Here is a 20,953-nt window from a genome sequence, read left to right as displayed (position 1 = left end):
TGCTGCATGAGGGACCTAAAATAATTTCTAACAGCCTGGGATTCCTTAAAGAAAACAGAGAAGGCGCCAGACTCCTTCTGGGGAGAAACTTCTGTTTTTCCTTATGGAATCCTAAGAATGTAAAAAGACAAGTTCCTCTCAGATCTTAAAATGATTGTTTTTGTATTGCGTTATCTGATTTCTTTTCTTTTTCTTTTTTTTTTACTAAAATAGTTATTACTACAGGGTCCACTCTTGTGTATTTAAGAGAGGGAGTGGTGTCTTTGTAACAAAGTGCACTGTGAAAGCATTACATGGCCTAGTCTCATGATCTCTCTCTCCCTTTGGAGACCCGGGATTCAGTGTGGGCTCTGCCCAGAGCTCAGAGGTCCATTTAAAAGACAGAGACTAAATTTAAAACTACCTTTCTAAATGAAATTGGTCTCCTCATAAAATCCTACGGTAGATTCCTATTATTTTATGTGTGGCTTGTGGCTTGGCATCCATTTTTAATCTCCTTCTAACACACCCAGTCTCTCTCTCCCTCTCTCTGTCTCTCTCTGTCTCTCTCTGTCTCTCTCTCTCTCTTTACAGATACACATTTCCCTCTCTGATTTTCACCCAAGTTGTTCCTATAGTATGTAAGTTTGGTTGACAATTGCCTAGGGTAATGAAACAGGTTATCACGAAATTGGAAGTCTAAGATAGTTGTCCTTTTTAGACCCAGGAGTCAAACCCCTATAACTTAATAGTACCAGGACTTAAAAACGATACAGAAAGTTACATGGATGTAATAACTTTTATTTAAAATTGTTTTATATCAGCTTTCCTAGGCAAATAAAAACATAAACAACTTAGACATATTAAGAAAAGCCAGGAGCTTTATAATAGGAGAAAAAAAGGGGTCTTATGAATTTTATCAGTTCTACTTCTGCCTAATATGTCTATGTATTTATATGTCCTGTATATAATGTCTCACTCCAAAATATACATAAAACAGGTCTAATTGGCTTAAAGAAAAAAAATCAAATGCTTTATCAGAAAAATAGAAACTTTAAGCCCAAATGGTTTTTCAAGCTCACATGACTTAAGTGAATCTTTAACAAATAAGCTGGTTTTTAAATTATTGGTAAAATAAAATTAGAAATGGTTTCAGCATTGTCAATATACATTATTTATTGTTTATATTTATTAGTCAAAGGGTTTTATATTTATCTCTGCTAGATATAGGTGACAAAATTTGGCATGAGGATTATGAAGCTATAAATCCAGCCCAAAAGAGAATTATCGTTGAATAACTTTTTGATAAATAAGGCATATAATATTGTTCCTTTAATGAAAACAGTTAAATCCTGAGTTATTGGCCAAAAAAACAAAAAACACACATGTATTCAACTTTAAGGTTCTTACTTAAGTAAACATCTGAAATTCACAGCTATAAAAATGATTAACAGGGAAATAACTTTAAATAATGACTATCACAGTTTTCATAAGTCATCTAGGTAAACTCTTTTTAAAAATAAACTAGGTAAATGTAATGAAATAAATGCTTATAAATAAATGTCATATAATTCAGAATCTAAAGTGATATTAAATTAAATAATAGATAGCCATTAAATGTCTGGGTCTTTTCCAATTTTTCCTTAAAAAATTATAGAAAAACATTTTTCTTAAAAAAGTGTTCTTAGTAAAAGGAAATAGTTTTGTCTAATTCAAAGGTTGTTTATTAAACAAGATAAAAGGTAAAAGTAAATAAGAGAGATGTAAAGAAAATTATAAAGGGGTATCTTTGGCAAGAAAGGTTAAAAGAAAAGTAATTATATATAGAAAGAATCTTGTAAAAATTTTTTGTCCTAAAATAAAATGATTGATCATTTACAAAAGAGAGATGTTTAGGATAAAACAGGAAGCATGTTGTAAATGGTTTGTGTAAGTCATAATAAGGTTTATAAAAAGAGAATTTATGAAAAAAACTTTATGTGATCAAGTTGACTATAATTAAAAGGAAATTATTTATAATAGTCTTTCTAGAGTTTGGGTTTTGATATTAAAAATGCACTAATACACTAAAGAATTGGTTAGAACAAGATTTTCTTAGGGTGTTGCTTTACTCTTAATAAAGTTACATGAGATTTTAATTTTTTAACCCAAAAGTTCAACTTTTATTGCATCTTGCTATTTTCAGCTTTCTCTCCCCTTTGAGAAGGACTGAGAGAATAATTCTCTCCTTCAACATTTTCGTCAGCTCATATAAATTTTTTCCCTCAGGTCCTAACTGTTGTGGCCTGATGCTAAAAATGTTTTATCATAAAGGTCTAAAGGAAATGTTTTTGTCCAAGATAACATTCTGTACTCCTGGCATTTCTTAATATGTCCAAATTGTTCTGTGTTTTGATTTGCCTAGGAAAGCTGATATAAAAATTTTTTAATGAAGGTTATTACATCCATGTAACTTTCTGTAATGTTTTTAAAGTCCTGGTGCTGTTAAGTTAGAGGGCTTTGACTCCTGGGTCTAAAAAGGACACTGAGTCCTGCGAAATCTTAAATACTGATAGCAGTTAAAGCCTCATCTTCAGACCTAGGAGATGACATTCAAAATAAGCTGCATTTGTGAGACACAGAGCCAGAAATGAAAACTATTCAACCTCTCTAGGCCCAGGGACTATCATGGAAGAGGTGGGCATATGAGATTGGAAGGGCTGATTTTGAGAGATTAAATTAGTTCAGTTTCTCTATTAATTAAGCATTAACATCAAGGGCACATTGATGCAAGACCAGCATCTGGGCTCCTGTGTCAGATTAACAAGGTTTTCCTGAAGCATTATCCCACCCTGTAATTAAAAAATTATAAAAGTTTAGAAAATGGTTTATGGAAATTACATCTTAGGGTCAAGATAATTAAAATTTAATAGATTTGTTTATAAGATTTGAGAAACAGGATTTAATTGGCCTCATGCTGTCTTTATTAGAGCTTATCATTTGGGAAATTCAGTCTCCTCTCTCAAAGAATAAGGTTTTTAGGCCGGGTGTGTTGGCTCATGCCTGTAATCCCAGCACTTTGGGAAGCTGAGGTAGATGGATCACTTGAGGTCAGGAGTTCAAGACCAGCCTGGCCAACATGGGAAAACCCTGTCTCTACTAAAAATACAAAAAAATTGGCTGGGTGTGGTGGCAGGTGCCTATAATCCCAGCTACTTGGGAGTCTGAGACACAAGAATTGCTTGAACCTGGGAGGTGGAGGTTGCAAAGAGCCAAGATTGCACCACTACACTCCAGCCTTGGTGACAAAGTGAGAGTGTCTCAAAAACAAAAAAGAATAAAGGTTCTTGCCTTTTTTCTGAAATCTCTGAGTTATACCTTTGGCTAAATGAATGACTTATTTTATAATAACCTGTGATCCTATTTTGTGATATCAAGTGTTTTAAACTTTCTGTATTTGACAAACTTTCCAAAATAAAACAGTAAATTCACTAATTTGACCTCATCAAGTTTTCAGCATTAGTTCTCCGAAGTCCAAAAAAGACACATTCAGCTTATTTGGTAAAATAAAATCATACAGGAAGCACTGTCAAATATGAAATGGTGTTTAATCTTCTTCGGATTATATTTATATAAATTAGTTGTTTATACAAATGAGTATGTGTTCCAAAATTGTATCAGATTCCTGTGATTCTGATATGTCTTAGTATGTATCTTCAGTAGTAATTATGATTATTATGTAAAACTATTGTATACCACAGAAGTAACCAAATTTCCTTGTCAATCGTGTCTTTATGGCTGTTCTAAGACTTTTGTCATCCACAGTTGTTTTAGTTTCATCCTTTTATAGGTGATTTATAATCAGCTGTAGAACTCTGAAGAGTACTCTTAAATACTCTTCTGACAACCCTAATTGTGCCATTGGAATAGAGAGAAAAACTTCCTGGGCTGTCATGGAGAGCTGATGTATTCATGAGGATTGTTAATCCAGTCTTGAGCACAACAGGAGTTAATCGCATGAACTGAACTAACAGGAGATTGAAATAATCTTTTATGAGTTTTTGTTTAAAACATTTATTGATTCTTTTGTTTTACAGAGTCAAGAAACTTTCTCTTCTTTTAAGCTGTTTATAGCTTTTAGCAATTTTATCTCTAAAAGTTTATTGCTTTTTAGCCATTCAGTTAGCTGTTTATAGCTTTTAGCAATTCAGTAAAGTCTACTCTCATGAGGAAAATTTAAAACAGAATTTCTTTCTCTTTACCTATTTTTCCAAAACTTGGAAACTATTTGTGAGTATTCTTAATTTATGGCAATGTAGTTATTTGTGTAAGTTCAATAAGTATCTTTTTTCTTTTATAACAGGGCATAATTGAAGACACTGTTAATTTTACCAAGGCTTTAACTGGAATGACGTATTTTCAGACTTCTTTGAGAAAATGAGGCTGAACTATAGAGCTAATAAAAGCCCCTTGGAAAAACTGGCTTTATATACGCTGTCCTTTACAGGGTCCTGACCTGTGGAAAGTAAAGAACGTCACTTTCTGAATTCACTCAATTCATACAGGTATCTGCAGGCACAGATAAATCCTTGGCTGGGTGTGAGGCTTTTAAAAAGGTCTAATCTTAGATTCCTTATGGAAAAGCTTCCAGCAAAGCCAATTTTAAAAAGAGAGAGCCCATATGGCAAATGATTAGTCTTGCTTCACTTTATGCAAATAATCAAGCCAAGTGTAATAGAACTAAAATTTATTTTACAAATAAATTGGTCCTACTGTGATTTTGTCTTTAATAAAATTGGGGAATTGGAGAGAGAAAAGTCATGTTTCAAAATTAACTATAGTACACGTGTTATTAGATTCTAGCCTTGTCTAATGTTTTTCAATTTTTATTATTTTCTACAATTTGGACTGAATTCTAAAACTTCTCCTGGCTACAGTTCTCCAAAATAATGTTTTCAATGTTTTCCCTTCTTTCTTTTTTTTCCCCCTCATTTTTTCTGATGTGAAATCACTGAAAGTTAAGCTGTGCTTTTCTAACAGCCCTATAAGCTGAACTTAAACTTTGGAAGAAAATAAAAGCAATCTCTTTATATGCATAAATAATTTTCATACCTGCCTACTGATATATGGACTTGAGAGTAATACGGCCTCTATCAGTTTTCCAGGCTTGTTCTTTCTTTTTTTTCTGCTTATTTCCTCCTTTTTTCTTGTTTTCTTTCTCTCTTCCTTCCCCTATATTTTCTTTGTGCAATGTGAGACTTCACAACCTACTAAAAATGAGCTTTCCTAACAATGTGGGACCTATTTGTCTAGAAATAAACCATCCTAGACATGAGAGATCAGACAAAAACTAACACCAGACACTCATTTTCTTCTAAAATGCTTTCTCCAAAAGATCTTAAATAGAAAACGGGGGCAGGCATACATGGTGGTTCATGCCTGTAATCCCAGCATTTTGGGAGGCTGAGACAGGAGGATCACTTGAGCCCAGGAGTTCGAGACCAGCCTGGGAAACAGAGTGAGACCCCATCTCTACTTAAAATTTAAAAAATTAGCCCAGCATGGTAACACATGCCTGTAGTCCCAGCTACTAGGGAGGCTGAGGCAGGAGGATCGCTTGAGTCTGGAAGGTTGAGGCTGCAGAGAAAAAACCCTGTAGGAAGAAAGAAAAGAAAAAAAAAGAAGAAAAGAAAAGAAAACCAGGGAGAAAAGAAAAGAAAACCAGGGAGAAAGGAAAATAAAAACTCAGGACACCAATTCATTCTGCCATAAGGAAAAAATTAAGCTGAAAGCTGAGTCATGCAAGAAGCTGCCTTTCCTTTTGTTCCTAAGCAGATAGCTACAGATAAAAGGTTCAATATCTCCATAGGCAGCTACTCTACGCTCACCTTATTTTATGTAAAGTGCCAATTTACTGTGCATGAGACGAATATATCATTGACTATAACCTTACCCGCTCCTTTTCTCTTGTGACATGTGGATTACCATACCCTCCCTCTTTCTCTTACAGCCCACCTTTCCCTCTTTAAATATTGAAACCCTCAAAGTTGTCTTTGGAGAAAGGCACAGACCTCTCTTCTGGGCATGTCCTTAACCTTGGAAAAATAAACATCTAAATTGATTAAGACCTGTCTCAGACACTTTTTCGTTCACAGGTACCACTTCACCCACCACGATGGCCATAATAAAAATAAAAATTTTAAAAAAGGAAAATAAGGCTGAGCATGGTGGCTCATGCCTATAATCCCAAAACTCTGGGAGGCCAAAGTGGGAGGATCACTTGAGCCTAGGAGTTCAAGACCAGCCTGGGCAACATGGTGAGACCCTGTCTCTACAAAAAATACAAAAATTAGCCAGGTGTGGTGGTGGGCACCTGTAGTCCCAGCTACTCAGGAGGCTGAGGTTGGGGGATCGCTTGAGCCTGGGAGATGGAGGCTATAATGAGCTGTGATTGCGCCACTTGACTACAACCTAAGCAAGAGAAAGAGACCCTGTTCCCACCACCAAAAAAAGGAAGAAAATAAGTGTTAGCAAGGATGTGGAGAAATGAGAACCCTCATACATTGCTGGTGGGAATGTAAAATCGTGCAGCTGCTTTGGAACACAGTCTGGCAGTTCCTCCAAACATCAAGCATAGACTTACTACAAGACCCAGCAATATACCCCAAAGAATTGAAAACGTTTGATCTTATACAAATGTATACACTATTATTTGTAAGCAGTGTTAGAGGCGTTCAAACCAGAGCAACTCCATGTTGAATAGGAGCTGGGTAAAATGAGGCTGTGACCTGCTGGGCTGCAATCCCAGGAAGAAGTTAAGCATTCTTTTTTTTTTTTTTTTCCTGAGATGGAGTTTCGCTCTTATTGTCCAGGCTGGAGTGCAACGGCACGGTCTCAGCTCACTGCAACCTGCGCCTCCCACGTTCAAGTGATTCTCCTGCCCCAGCCTCACAAGTAGCTGGGATTATAGGCATGAGCCACCATGCCCAGCAAGTTTTGTATTTTTGGTATAGACAGGATTTCATCATGGTCAGGCTGGTCTCGAACTCCTGATCTCAGGTGATCCACCAGCCTCCACTTCACCAAGTACTGGGATTACAGGCGTGAACCATCATGCTCAGCCAGGGAACTAGGCATTCTTAATCACAGGATGTTTTCGATTAAGGGAACAACATGTCAGGATGGCCGAGTGGTCTAAGGCGCCAGACTCAAGTTACTGCTTCAATTAAGAGAACAGGTTAATAATGCTTACCCCACAGACCCAAGACTTAACAGATCCAGGACTTAATAGACCCAGGAAATGTCTATTAATTGTCTATTAATAGGACTTAATAGACCCAGATAAATGTCTATTATCTGATGTCCCGATATTTTATGAACAAAAGCCTTCTTAGTTTAAGAATAAGTTTTGCTTTAAAGATAATAATATAGATTCTTAAGGAAGACTGTAGGTAACAATCCTTTGTCACTAGGCCTTGTGGTAGAGCACATCTCTCCCATGATTTTTATCTTCTATATAAACAAGAAGAATTGTACCTAAGGCAGACACATTCCTCCTCTTGCCTTCGGGAATGCCCTGGTCTGTCTATGGTGTGGCCACTCTTTCGTTCCTTTACCTTCTTAATAAACTTGCTTTCACGTTACTCTGTGGACTCACTCTAAATTATCTCTTGCATGGGATCCAAGAACCCTCTCTCGGGGTCTGGATCAGGACCGCTTTCGGGTGACAGCAGCATTATTCATAATAGCTGAAAAGTGAAAACAACCCAAGTGTTCACCGAGTGACGAATGGATAAACAGAATGTGGTGTATCAATGCCATGGAATGTTACTCAGCCACAAAAAGGAACGAAGTACGGATTCATGCTGCGATGTGGGTGAACCTTAAAAACATTAAGCCCAGTGAAAGAAGCCAGACACAAAAGGCCACATATTGGATTAATCCATTTATATGAACTGTCCAGAATTGGGAAATCAATAGAGACAGAAAATAGATTAGCAGTTGCCCGGGACTGGAGGAGGAGGAAATGGGGAGTGATTGCTAATGGGTACATGGTTTCTTTTAGGGGTGATGAAGATATTCTAGAATTAGATGATGGTGATGATTGCACAACCCGGTGGATATACTAGAAACCATTTAATTATCTACTTTTTTTTTTTTTTTTAGATGGGGTCTCGGTCTGTCGCCAAGGCTGAAGTGCAATGGCACGATCTTGGCTCACTGCAACCTCCACCTCCCAGGTTCAAGCAATTCTCTGCCTCAGCCTCCTGAGTAGCTGGGATTACAGGTGCCCACCACCAAGCCTGGCTAATTTTTTGTATTTTTAGTAGAGACGGGGTTTCACCATCTTGGCCAGGCTGGTCTTGAACTCCTGACCTCGTGATCCACCCACGATCTCAGCCTCCCAAAGTGCTGGCATTACAGGTGTGAGCCACTGCACCCGGCCGAATTATACACTTCAAAAGGGTAGCTGGAGTGCAGTAGCATGATCATAGTTCACTATAACCTCAAACGTCTGGACTCACGCAATCCTCCAGCCTCAGCCTCCCAAGTAGCTGGCACTATAGGCACATGCCATCACACCTGACTTTTTTTTTCTATTGTTTTTAGAGACAGGGTCTTGATGTGTTGCCTATGTTGATCTTGGGCTCAAGCACTCCCTGCTTGCCCTCCCATAGTGCTGGGATTACAGGCATGAGCCACTATGCCCAGTCCAAAAGGGTGAACTTAATGGGATATGAATTATATTCCATTAAAGAAAAAAGAAAGCAGAGTGGTGTGAGACAGTGAGGGGGGCCAGTTTACAGAAGGTGGTCAAGGAGGGCCTCCTCAGGAGATGCCATGTGAGCAAAGACTAGAAGGATGTAAAAGGAGTGCTCTGGGAGGGGCAGGGAGGACAGTGTTACAGGCAGAGGCAACAGCAAGTGCAAAGGCACTGTGGTGGGAGCATGCTCGCTGAGGTTTTCAAGACAGCAGGAGCCAGTACGGCTGGAGTGGAGAATGTGGAGGCGAGAGGTAGGCAATGATGCTGGAGATGACCTTGGGGACAATGAGGGCCAAGGCCAAGGTGAGAATCTGGCTCCTCTGCCATGTGGGACAGGGATCCACTGGAAGGTTTGAAGCAGGAGCCAGTAAGTGATGTGACCACACCTTTAAAGGGTCATACCAGAGAAAGACAAGAGGAAGGAAGGAGATGAGTCAGGGAACTACTGTGACCCCCCAGGACAGCAACATGGTGGAAGCAACGGCTATGGTCCCAGACCTGACATCTGAGTCTCCCACTTTCAGCACAGGGGCTTTTGTTCCACACCCAGCAGTTCAGCAGCCACTTCTCTTCCTCCTTTCCCCTTCCCTCTCTACCTCCCTCTGCCCCGTCTCCTGCTCCCACTTTCCCTCTACCTGGCTGCCCCCAATATAACCCAAAGGGTGGGACAGGTGGTAGGCAGGAACAAATGGCCAGATTTGAGGGCCAAGGCTGGGAAAGATGGGAGCAGAACCAAAGACGAAATTTGAGGGCCTAGGAAGTGCCTCTCCCAACCATTCCCTCCTCTCCACAGCGCATCCGGGCTTCTCTAGTCAAAGAGGAGACTTGCAAATTTGAGCTCCATGAGTCTAAGGAGGTACAGGGCCTTTCCTTGCCCCTCATTTTCTTGTGAGCCCCTGGGCTAAGGCCACTTCTCCTGAAGCCTCCACGTGTCACGCTGCCCGAGTAGCCTTGGAATAACTGGCTCATGTCAGCCTCTTCTAGCCCAGGTCAGAGCCTGGCAAACTGGACTCAGGAGCAGTCATTTTTCCATAAGAGGCAGGAGGACATGGTCATGATGAGCCCGAACTTTAGCACCATACTTCCTGGCTTCAAATCCCAGCCACGCTTCTTGCTGGCTGTGTAACTTAGCTTCTCCATGCCTCTCTTTCCTCATCTATAAAATAGGAGCAACAATGCTACTGACAGCATCAGGCTGTGCCAAGAATGAGGGGAGTTACAGGGCACCTGGCACCTTGTAGCTGCGGGGCAGCTGAGAAGCAGGAGCAGTAAGATTCCTGGGCACCATTTACCTAGTGCCAACTACACATCAGGTGCTATACTTGGCATTTTCCAAACATTTCCTTGCTTGGAAATAATGGCTAACATTTAATGAACCCTGATGATGTGAGAGACACCACACTGATGACTATCCCAGTGACTCAATGAATCCTCCCCTAACCTTATGAGGAAGCAATTATTACTGCCAGGCCCATTTTACAGAGGAGGAAACTGAGGTGCAGAGGGCTAAGTCCCATGCCAGAGGGCCCACCATAGAGGACTTGGGTTTCTAATCCAGGCAGGTCTGGCTGCAGTGACCCCCCTCTTGATACTACCCTGGCCCCCAGTCACCCTAAGTGGGCATTTTGCAGAGAGATTTCAGAGACCTCCTCAAATGCAGGCCCTGAAATTTTCTCCTAAATCATCTTTGCAGGTGGGAGCGGGCTTCCCTTCCCTGCCTTTCTCCCGGCTGTGGCCGGAGCTCCCCAGCGAGCCAGGTGTTATTCCTGGCAGCTTTCCTCTTTCCCCAGAAAAGTTCCAAGGAGGCGTGGACAAAGTCAGGAAGCCCGGAGCCCAGGCGCCTGACCCCTGACGCTGGCTCTTCCAGCCCCGGGCCCTCAATCCAACTCAGGCTGTGGCCACATTCCAGGGTGACTCAGCCTGTGGCCAGCGGGGGCAAAGGAGGCTGTTTTGGGGCCTGTGGGCTCTAGCCTCACCCACAGACACTCTCACTTTTTTAGGCACTGCCAGGCCCTGGCTAGCAGGGCGGTGGGCCCTGACCTTTCCATCCCCGGCTCCTGCCCACACAGCCGGTTTCCTGCCCACTGTGGGTCAGATCCCAAGGCATCTTTTCTGACTCCCCACTGGAGCCCCATCATGTGGGTTCCTCAGAAAACTGCCCATTCCTCACTCACTGACCCCACGGCCACCCCTACCGCCTGCCCTGGATCTGTCTCCCACGTGACCCTTTGTGAATCATGCAGAGGAGTCAAGGATGGGATGTCACCCGCCTCCGTGCCCCCTGAGGTATCGCATCTTCACTAGATGGAAGAGCCATGAAGGGAGGACGTGTTGTTCGCTCCAGCACTCAGAACAGAGCCTGGTCTGAATGAGTCATGTATGCAGTCAGGGTTCAATGGGCAGCACCTGCCTCCCAGGGTTGCTAAGAGGGTTAAGAAAGCCAATGCAGGTTGAGCGCCTGACACAGAGTCCGTCTTCTAGATTGTCCAGAGCAGAGGCTGGCATGGTTCATCTGCGCAATGTTGGGTAGACTGCCCAACTTCTCTGTTCAATCATTTCAACTTAATTCAGGGCCTTAAGCTCTGGGAGGATTTGATGGGGAACAAAAGGGTTGCTCCAGCTCAGCTGTTAAACAAAATTCTGTTTAACCTGCTTAACCCATTCTTCCCCCAGGGCCGCCAGGGTTTTCAGTCTGCCATTAACAGGGTTTCCCAGATGCTCTTCCATACCTGCCCCACACTGCTACCACTGTGCAGAAAAAGCACATGGCCTAGCCCTAGTTTTTATTTTCTGGCTTTTGAAATAGATACAAATTCACAGAATTATTTCTCAGCATAGGAAACAACAGAGAGGAAGTAGAGTGGTAACTAGAGTAGCTGCATGTTGGAGAGGCAACAGGGAGTAGTGGGGACTGTGGCAAGGTTTAGAGAGGGTGCTACCACTGAGTCCCAGGAAAGTATTGCTAGATCTTCCCATTTTTCACAAGAAGTTGGAAATCTAGATTTTTGTGTATGGAATCCCCCCATTTTCTCCTCTTGTCCCACACAGCACAAACCCAGCCCATCCAGGGCTGAATTCAGTCATGGACCACTGTTGGGTGACCTCTGGTCAGTGCATGTTAGAATGAGACAGATTTATTTGTGCCTATAAATTCTGCATCTTGCAAGGGCCCAGACCAGCCACTGGGCCACAGGGACCCTCACTTGATGCCACTATGCCTTCTGGACCCCTAGAAAAGGAGCCTCCCAACCAAGAGATCCCTCTCAATTCTCCCCGTTGTGGTCACACAAGCCCAAAGAAAGAGATGCAGTAGCCTGGTGACATGGCTGGGGCTTGAGAGACCACCTCCATGAGCCACCTCAAAGTACAGATAAACTGAGGCCTGGGAAGCAAGAAGAATGTTTCTGATACTCACAAGGCAAATCAATTAGCCTCAATGGACCCACAAGCCATACTCCTAACTCTCAGCTCACCACCCTCATGTTCACTGAATGGGGCTTGAAAATTCTCGCTGTGATTGCAGAAATTTGAATTTAAACTGGGAACTAGATGATATTAAGAATTATCTTTTTATATTCTCAGGCAAGAAAATAGAATTGTAGTTGTCATTTTTTATGCATTCTGAAATATTCAAGGGTGGAATATCATGACATCTAATTTTTTTTTTTTTTTTTTTTTTTTTTTTTTGAGATGGAGTCTTGCTCTGCTGCCCAGGCTGGAGTGCAGTGGCGCAATCTTGGCTCACTGCAAGCTCCGCCTCCTGGGTTCACGTCATTCTCCCACCTCAGCCTCCTGAGTAGCTGGGACTATAGGCTCCTGCCACCGCGCCTGGCTGATTTTTGTATTTTTAGTAGAGACGGGGTTTCACCATGTTAGCCAGGATGGTCTTGATCTCCTGACCTCGTGATTGGCCCGCCTTGGCCTCCCAAAGCACTGGAATTACAGGCCTGAGCCACCACGCCTGGCCTACATCTAATATTTTTTAAACAATGTTAATGATTGTCAAATCAAGGTATCGGTACATGGGGGTTCTTACCGTATTCTTTTTCTGTTTCTGTATAGTTGAAATGTTTCCTAATTTAAAAGTTTTAAATTAAATTCCAGAGGTAAAGATGGAGTTGCTCACTCTCAGAAGCAGTGGTTTCTTACTGGGATAAGCATGAATGTTGGAGGGGCCTAGATGTGGAATATAATTTTTGTATGACTTTGGGAAAGTCACTTCGTCTTTTTAAACCTCAGCTGTATGATAAAGGTGGTGGAAATTACCTCAAGCCTTGGTCAGGATAAAGAAATGAGACGAGGGAGCTGCAGAGCCTTGCTTACTTCAACCCAAACTGGATCACCATTCACAAGGCATCAGGGTCACCCACTTGTTCCACTTGTTTGTCCTTCTTTAAGAATCTTTTGCTTATAGTTGCATCTCTTAGTATCTTAAGGTCACACAGTTCTAAGACTTTTAAGTGTTCAGATTACCAGTATAAAGTGTGGGAAGAATGAGAATTCATTCTTCCTGTGAATTAAAAATTCTTGCAAAGCCAGGCGCGATGGCTCACACCTGTAATTCTAGCACTTTGGGAGGCTGCGGTGGGAGGATCACTTGAGCTGAATCTGAGATCATCCCGGACAACATAGCAAGATGCCATCTCTACAAAATATTAAAAATTAACTGGGCATGATAGCACACACCTGTAGTCCCAGCTACTGAGGAGGCTAAGATGAGAGGATCACCTGAGCCCAGGAGTTCAAGGCTCCAGTAAGCTATAATTGTACACTGCACTCCAGCCTGGGCGACAGTGTGAGATCCCATCTCTAAAACTAAAAGCTAAAAATTCTTATAGCCCAGAGTTTTAATCCAGACAGATCTTGAGCAAGTTGCTTAGCCTTTCTGAGCCTGTTTCCTCCTCTGTAAAATGGAGATAACCAGAGTGTCCCTAGCTAAGCTGGAAGGAGAAAGTGAGATTAGGGATCTAAACTGGGGTCCCCAGGGTCCATGCACCTGCCCTCAAGCTGCCAGTGACCCTCATTCCCACACTTCTCCCCACTACCCACTGTTGACCCTTCCAAGGTGCCCACAGATATAAAAATCAAAGGCTCAGCAGGGCACAGTGGCTCACGCCTGTAATCCCAGCACCTTGGGAGGCCAAGGCGGGCTGATCACCTGAGGTCAGGAGTTCAAGACCAGCCTGGCTAACATGGCAAAACCCCGTTTCTACTAAAAATACAAAAAAAATAGCCGGGCATGGTGGCACGTGCCTGTAATCCCAGCTACTCGGGAGGTGAGGCAGGAGAATCACTTGAACCCAGTAGGCAGAAGTTGCAGTGGGCCGAGATCACAGCATTGCACTCCAGCTTGGGCAACAAGAGCAAAACTCCATCTCAAAAATAAATAAATAAATAATAAATAAAAATTTTTAAAAACCAAAGGCTCATCCCCAAAGATAAATTTGCTCTTCAGATTGATAGTTAGCAAGAACTAGCCAAAATAATTTAAACTGGCATTTCTTCTAACCCAGCAACTCCACTGTTAGCTACTATGATCATCATCTCCATTTTAAAGATTGGGAAACGGAGGCAGAGAACAGTTACTCAACTTGACCACATTTCCACAGGCTGAGAATTTTCATAGGTCAAGAATGCCGGGCTGGACACGGTGTAGCTCACGCCTGTAATCCCAGCACTTTGGGAGGCTGAGACAGGCAAATCACTTGAGGTCAGGAGTTCAAGACCAGCGTGGCCAACGTGGCAAAACCCCTCTCTCTACTAATAATACGAAAATTAGCCAGGCATGGTGGTGTGCGCCTGTAATCCCAGCTACTCCGGAGGCCGAGGCAGGAGGATCAATTGAGCCTAGGAAGCAGAAGTTGCAGTGAGTGGAGGTCATGCCACTGTACTCCAGCCTGAGTGAGAACACAGCACATTGAAGTAGTAGAAACACTGGAAACAACCTAAGAGTCCATCAAAGGGACAAAAGAAAGCCAGACACAGTGGCTCACACCTGTAATCCCAGAACTTTGGGAGAGCCGAGGCAGGCGGATCACCTGAGGTCAGGAGTTCGAGACCAGCCTGGCCAACATGGAGAAACCCCGTCTTTACTAAAAATACAAAAATTAGCTGGGCATGGTGGCACATGCCTGTAATCCCAGCTACTGGGGAGGCTGAGGCAGGAGAATCGCTTGAACCCGGGAGGCGGAGGTTGCGGTGAGCCGAGATTGTGCCACTGCACTCCAGCCTGGGCAACAAGAGCAAAGCTCCATCTCAAAAGAAAAAAAGATCCCACAACTTATTCACATGATGGAAGACATTCTCACAGAGAGAATCAAAAGAATGGATTCGATCTCCATGTAGCAAAAAGATCTGCTTGTAGCAAAAAGAACAGATGTCAAAACTAAAATCTGGAGTGAAAAGAGCAAGCATCATAATGTCTGAAAACATTTCTATACAGTGTATTGAGAAAGCCTGACAATTCGGAAAAATAATTCATTTCTTCACTGAGACATTTATTCACTGTCTTTTCCTTTTCTTTTTTTAAGGCAAATGATTGACTACATAGTTGTAAAGATGTCTGGAGGTTGAAGAAAAATACAGTGAGCTTATTGTTTGAATATTTAACTAACATATTGTTTAAAAATCAAAAAGTTCCCAAGGTTTCCGGAATTTTCAGACACGAATGTAAACTAACTCTCTCTTACATGGCTCTGTATTAGCTACAAGCTCATGTCTGTGTATGTAAGAGTAATTTTTAAAACATCCGGGAGACTGAGCAGGTATGAAGACTAAAGTCAATGTGATAACTTGGGGCCAGATCCTGGAACAAAAGAGGACGGTAATGGGAAAAGTGATAAATCTCGTAAAGTTTGAAGTTTAGTTAAGAGTAATGGACCCGTGTTGGTTTTTAATTGCGACAAATGTCCCATAACAATATAAGATGTTAACAATAGAGCAAACCGGGTGAGAGAAATACAGGAACTTTTTGCACGATCTTTGCAACTTTCTGTAAATCCCAAACTAGTCTAAAACAAAAAGTGTATATTTTTTAAATATGGAAGGTTCTACCCAGACTGAGCAACAGGACAGGCCCAGAGAGGGAGAGAGGACTGGATTTCAGGAGCTGGGGGAGGGTTAAGGGGCTTCGGTCTTACCTATAACAGGATAAATATCTGTTTTAAGTCGAATATATTCAGCTATACCTTGTGCAATTCAAGTTAATTTAAAAAATATTTTATAAAAAGGAGAACTACAGCTATCTCCTTGATTCGAGGCTGTCTTTACTTTTTTTCCTAAATCACAGATGCTCAATGGAGCTGGGAAACCTTTGGGACCAGGAGGCTGTGACATCTGGCCTTGGCTCGGTTCTGTCCAGGCTGTGGGACCTCAGGGGAAGGTAGAGCCCTTCACAGGCCTCAGTGTCTCCCTGGCAAATGAAATTACTAAGCCCACCGGCCCCCCTCTTCCAGACACAGGCCTCAGTTTCTCCCTGGCAAATGAAATTACTAAGCCCACCGACCCCCCTCTTCCAGACAGGGAATCCGGGGAGGGTGATTCCAGGGCATGATCAGGACATCCCCCAGGGCTCTGCACTCCGCTGGCTCAACACTCCCATCTGTGTAATGGGTTGAGGAGCGAGGCTACCCCTACAGAACTGCGGAAAGCAAGGCAGGGTTTGACAGCGTGTGGGTGGGTGCCGGGTGCAGGCGGAGGCTGAAGAGTGGAGAGTGCTTCTTCCACCCGGGCCACGCCGAGGCTGTCCCCGCACTACTCCCCGCCCACAAACCCTAGGTCCTCACCTGAAATCCCCTCCCAGGTCCCTGCCGTCGCGCTGAGGGCCAGACCCGGACTTGTCGAGGTGGGTGATTCGCCCCGGGGGACCTACCGGACCCCGGACCGTCCCACCTTACACCTTTTTGGCAGGGGCCGCACTGCCTGGCCCCCTCCCCCGGGTGCGGGGTCCCGGGACTCCCGCCTCCAAGGGTCTTGCCCTGCCCGGGATACTGGAGTGGGATTCGGGCCGGGCTGGCGGCGGGCTCCGGGACCCCTGGGCTGCAGCCCGGGCGGGAGCCGCCCCCTTTGTCTGGCGGGGCCGAGCGGAGCAGGACACTCACCGCGTGCGGCGGCGGCTCAGTAGCAGCAGCAGCAACAGAGCGGCCAGGAGGCCGAGCAGCGCGGCCCAAGTCATCGCGGGGCTCGCGGGGCTGGCGGGGCTGGCGGGGCTGGCGGGGCTGGCGGGGCTGGCGGGGTTGGCGGGGCTGGCGGCCTGGCCCACTCCCAGGTAAAGTTCCCCGCCCCCACCCGCCGCGCCCCTCCCACTCCGCCCACCCCGGCCCGCTTTGGGGCGGGATGGCGGGGCGGGGCGGGAGGATGGGGCCCTCCGAGGTCCGCAGGGGTCGGCCCAGGGCGCTCTGGGAGAACCCCTCTCCCCGCAGCTCAGGCCGGGATGGAAAATGTGGGAGGGAGGGGAGGGGAGGGGAAAGGGAGGAGGAGGGGGGCGGAGGAGATGTGGTGGGCTGGGGAGTAACCAAGGGGAAAGGAGATTGATGGGGGACGGAGGGGGGTGTGGTGGACTCAGGGGTGATGGAAGGGAGGGGAGAGAAATAGGATGTACAGGAAGGAAGAAATTATATGTGGGGAGGGAAGAAGGATGGGGAAGATGAGAGAGGACTTTTGGGGAAGGGAAGGGGAGGGAATCTGGGAAGACGGAGGGGCGATGGGGAAATAGTGAAGGAGTATGGGGAGGAGGGGGCAGAGTAGGAGGAGAAAATGTGGTAGGAGGGGACGAACACGGAGGAGGAGTGTAAGGGGGTCAGGAGGAGCTTTCCCACCACATTCCACAGTCCACCTAGACAGAGGGCATCCCCCCAAGGCTCCTCCTCACGCCAACCCCCACCCCAGGCGTGCTGGAGATCTGGAGTTTTCCATTGTGTGGTCTGGGCTGGGAGGGTTGGGTGGGTTATATCGCACCCTATAGTATCTTCAATAACTACTGGGCGGGGGGTACAAGGGTGCCTCAGGGAGTCCCCTCATCCTCACCTGCTTTGGGGACAGATAGTGCCCGTGAAGTATGCACCCTCTACCTGGTGCATGTTAGGGCCTCCGGATGTGGTGGCCATTGTCGCCGCTACCTGGTGCTTCGGGTGCCAGCCCCCTGTGCCCGCGGCTCTGCAAGGTACCACCCCAGGGTGCTGATGAGAACTGGGGCTCCAGGCTAGAATGCCTGGGGGTCAATCCAGCCTTGCTCCACGCCCCTGCCCCACCATCCCCATTCCCACCCTGGGAAGCCTTGGGCAGGTAGCTCAACTTCTCTGAGCCCACCTCGCTATCTGGAAGCAGAGAGGGCAGAGTTGTGCTTACCTCTGGGGCTATTGTGAGGAAGTGATGAGAGCTTGACAATAAAAGGAATCGCAATCTGTTGAGTGCTTGGCACATGTAAGTTTTATGAAACCATGGGCTGAACCTGGAACTCAGACCCAGGAGGTCTGGTTCTAGTCCTGTATCTGCCCATTCAGTGCCTGGTGAGCTTAGGCACGTTTCATTCCACCTTCCCAGCAGAGCTCTGGAGAAGCTGTTGCTCCCCCTGGTCTCCTGGCTTCCATCCTTGTCAGTCAGAGTCCTGATAAGGCCCTTCAAGAACCAGCATGATCCGCCCCTCTCACCTTTACGTCCCTGACCCATGTCCCTGACTCTCTCCCTCACCCACTCTGCTTCAGCCACACTGATCTCCCCATCTTTCCCTAGAGGTCCCACTACAGGGCCTTTGCACGTGCTGTTCTCTCTGCTCGGAGCGTTCTTCGCACAGCCCGCTCTTTCCACCACGTCCCCAGTCCCTCTGTGTCTGCTCAGCTGTCACTGCAGAGAAGCCTTCTTTGGCCACCTGCTCTAAAGCAGTCATCCCCACCACATTATAGTGCCATAACCTGTTACTAATTTTTGTCTGTTTGTTTTTTTGATAGTTTTGTTTTGTTTTTTTTTTTTTTTTTTTTGGTTTTTTTTTTTTTTGGCAGTACTTCACATGTCCTGCTATCATATTCAAGATTCATTTATTTGCCTGCTTAATGTCAGCTGTCAAGGCAGCTGGATGACCCCCTCGTGGCCTCAGCAGATTCAGAACAGCAAGAGGCAAAAGGAGTTTCCTGAACCTCTTGTTTATTTTTCCAGCTTATCTGCCAGAGAAGCCAACAATCCCAAAAAGGCTGCAGAATGGGCGCAGAGGATTTTCTCCAAATTTGGGGAGCTCCATAGGGCTGTCTGCTAGCAGTGGGGTTCCCAGCCGGGCTTGGCCAATCCTTAGCTTTGTGACCCCAGGCAGACTGCTCCACCTTCCCAAGCTGGGGTTCCTCGTTGACAGAATGGGGAAAAGAGAACCTCATGGAGTTGAGGTCAGGAACAAATGACCTAGTCCACAGGGCACACCTGTGTGAGTGCCTGTCGCACCAGGAGCATCAGGGAAAGTTAACCACCATTAATGCTTAGACCAGTCCCGCTCCTCTTCATTATCTGTGATCAGGCTTGGTCTCAATTTTCTCATCTGAAAAATGGGAAGAACAGTTCCTTCCTCATGGGGCTGCTGTGATAACTGAATTAAATGAAAAGAGAATGAAATCACCCAGCACAGGGTCTGGTTTACAATAGGTGCTCAATAAATATTAGCTCTTCTACTCCTCGCACCTGGCTTCAGTGCAGACCAATTTCAATTCAGTACAAATTTCTCTCCCAGATACTCTCTTCCCTTCTCGAGCCATAGACAAAATCCTCCCAGGGAAGGAGAGGCAGCTGCTCACACACCAAAGGAAGATGAATGTGAGCCTCTGGCTCTCCCTGGATTTGTTCAGGAGTCGGCATGTATTTAGGAAGGTGGCCAGGCCCCCTTCCCAGAGAATGACCCGCCATGGATCTGAGCCGGTCCAGGAAATCCATGTTTGCTAGTGATTTGTCCTACCTTCCAGATATCTGTTGGAGGCTTCTAGAAAAATGTGTTTCCTTCATATTTGCCTTCTCTTCTGCTTTGGGGGCCATTGTGTGGGAAGGTGATTGGCTGGGGAGTTGAGGGGGGCTGTAGTGTTATGAGGGAAGGCCAAGAAAGCTGCAGAGCCTCAAACTAGAGCTGCAGAATCACCATCCCTGGAACCACCCCCCTCCCCGTAGATTTCTCATTTAATGAGCTAACCACGTGTCTGTGCTAAGACACCGTGAGTCAGATTTTTCTAATACTTGCAGCCAAAGACATTCCCAGCTGAGACGCCTTCTAGGTATGGCTGAGGGGAGGACCAGATGAGGTGATAATGCATCCAGGGCACCTCTGCAGGACTGGCCCATGCGAGAATTCAAAAATGTTGCTTTGTCTTATTATTTCTATTTTTCTTACTGTGTAGGTTTTCTGTGTTTATCAGGCTAATAGGACATCCAACCCTCTGGCTATGGCATCTTGGAGGAACAGGCAGGTCTTGAAAAATAGCAGAAATTCCAAATTCCCCTGCCCCGGGAGAACTGAAAGGACCCTGCTGAGGACAGAGCTGATACGGCCTCGGAATGAAGATGAGGGAAGATCATCCCAAGGAAGATCACCCCTCTAGCCCATGGTGAAAGGGCTGGAATACGCAAGGACTTGAAAAGCAAGTTTTGCTTTTCATCTAAACCTAAGCAAGTTGCTTCATCTGTGAACCTCAACTACTTTACTTGTACAATGGGCATGTTGCTGGTAGTGGTGATAGCAGGGAGCTACCCGCAGAGCTTCCAACTCTGGCATGTAAGCCTTCCTCTGGGGAAGGGAAGCTCATGTGTCAGCTGGACCCCCCGGCAAATTTATTCTCCCAGGGTCGAACATTCAGACATTTCCCTGTAGGAGCCTCAGTGTGTTCAGATGTTCACTGTCCAGTAGAAACAAGACATCTAGGCAACTCTCCCATCTCACCAAGCCTCTGTTCCCTTCCCTGGCCACTGTGGGGTTGTGAGAGTAATGTCAAGACCCAACCCAATTAGAACACAGGGAATTTTGCCTGGGAAAGGGAGGCCTTCTACCCTGCACCACTGCTTTCTGTCTTCCAAGGATCAACTCTGATTCACGTCTGCATCCTAAAAGCTACAAATAAACTGTGTCGGGAAAGGAAAATATGCGTATTGCCTTCCTCAAGGCTAAAAACCAGTCCCAACAGAGAGGGGCAGTTTTAAATTTTTTTATGTAACAATAGCTCTAACTTTAGTTGGTAACTTATGCCATTTGAAACACTTTTTCATAATAAT

The 20,953-nt window shown here is 45.1% G+C and overlaps 1 protein-coding gene across 2 annotated transcripts in view; it reads right to left on the bottom strand.

The window, feature by feature from the left end:
• Positions 1-16,916, bottom strand: part of PTGIS (prostaglandin I2 synthase) — a 67,503-nt gene extending 50,587 nt beyond the window's left edge. The window contains exon 1 of one of the 2 annotated variants that reach the window (XM_050807471.1): positions 16,822-16,916. In XM_050807471.1, coding sequence (XP_050663428.1) covers positions 16,822-16,895 — 74 coding nt within the window. In that variant the 5' untranslated portion in view covers positions 16,896-16,916. Of the gene's footprint in view, positions 1-7,494; positions 8,357-16,821 lie in introns of those variants that run through there. The other variant, XM_050807472.1, reaches the window with a different exon arrangement.
• Positions 16,917-20,953: the final 4,037 nt, after the last annotated feature.

Source organism: Macaca thibetana, chromosome 10 (assembly GCF_024542745.1).
Source record: "Macaca thibetana thibetana isolate TM-01 chromosome 10, ASM2454274v1, whole genome shotgun sequence".
NCBI classification, from domain to species: domain Eukaryota; kingdom Metazoa; phylum Chordata; class Mammalia; order Primates; family Cercopithecidae; genus Macaca; species Macaca thibetana.
This window is presented reverse-complemented; position numbering and strand designations above follow the sequence as displayed.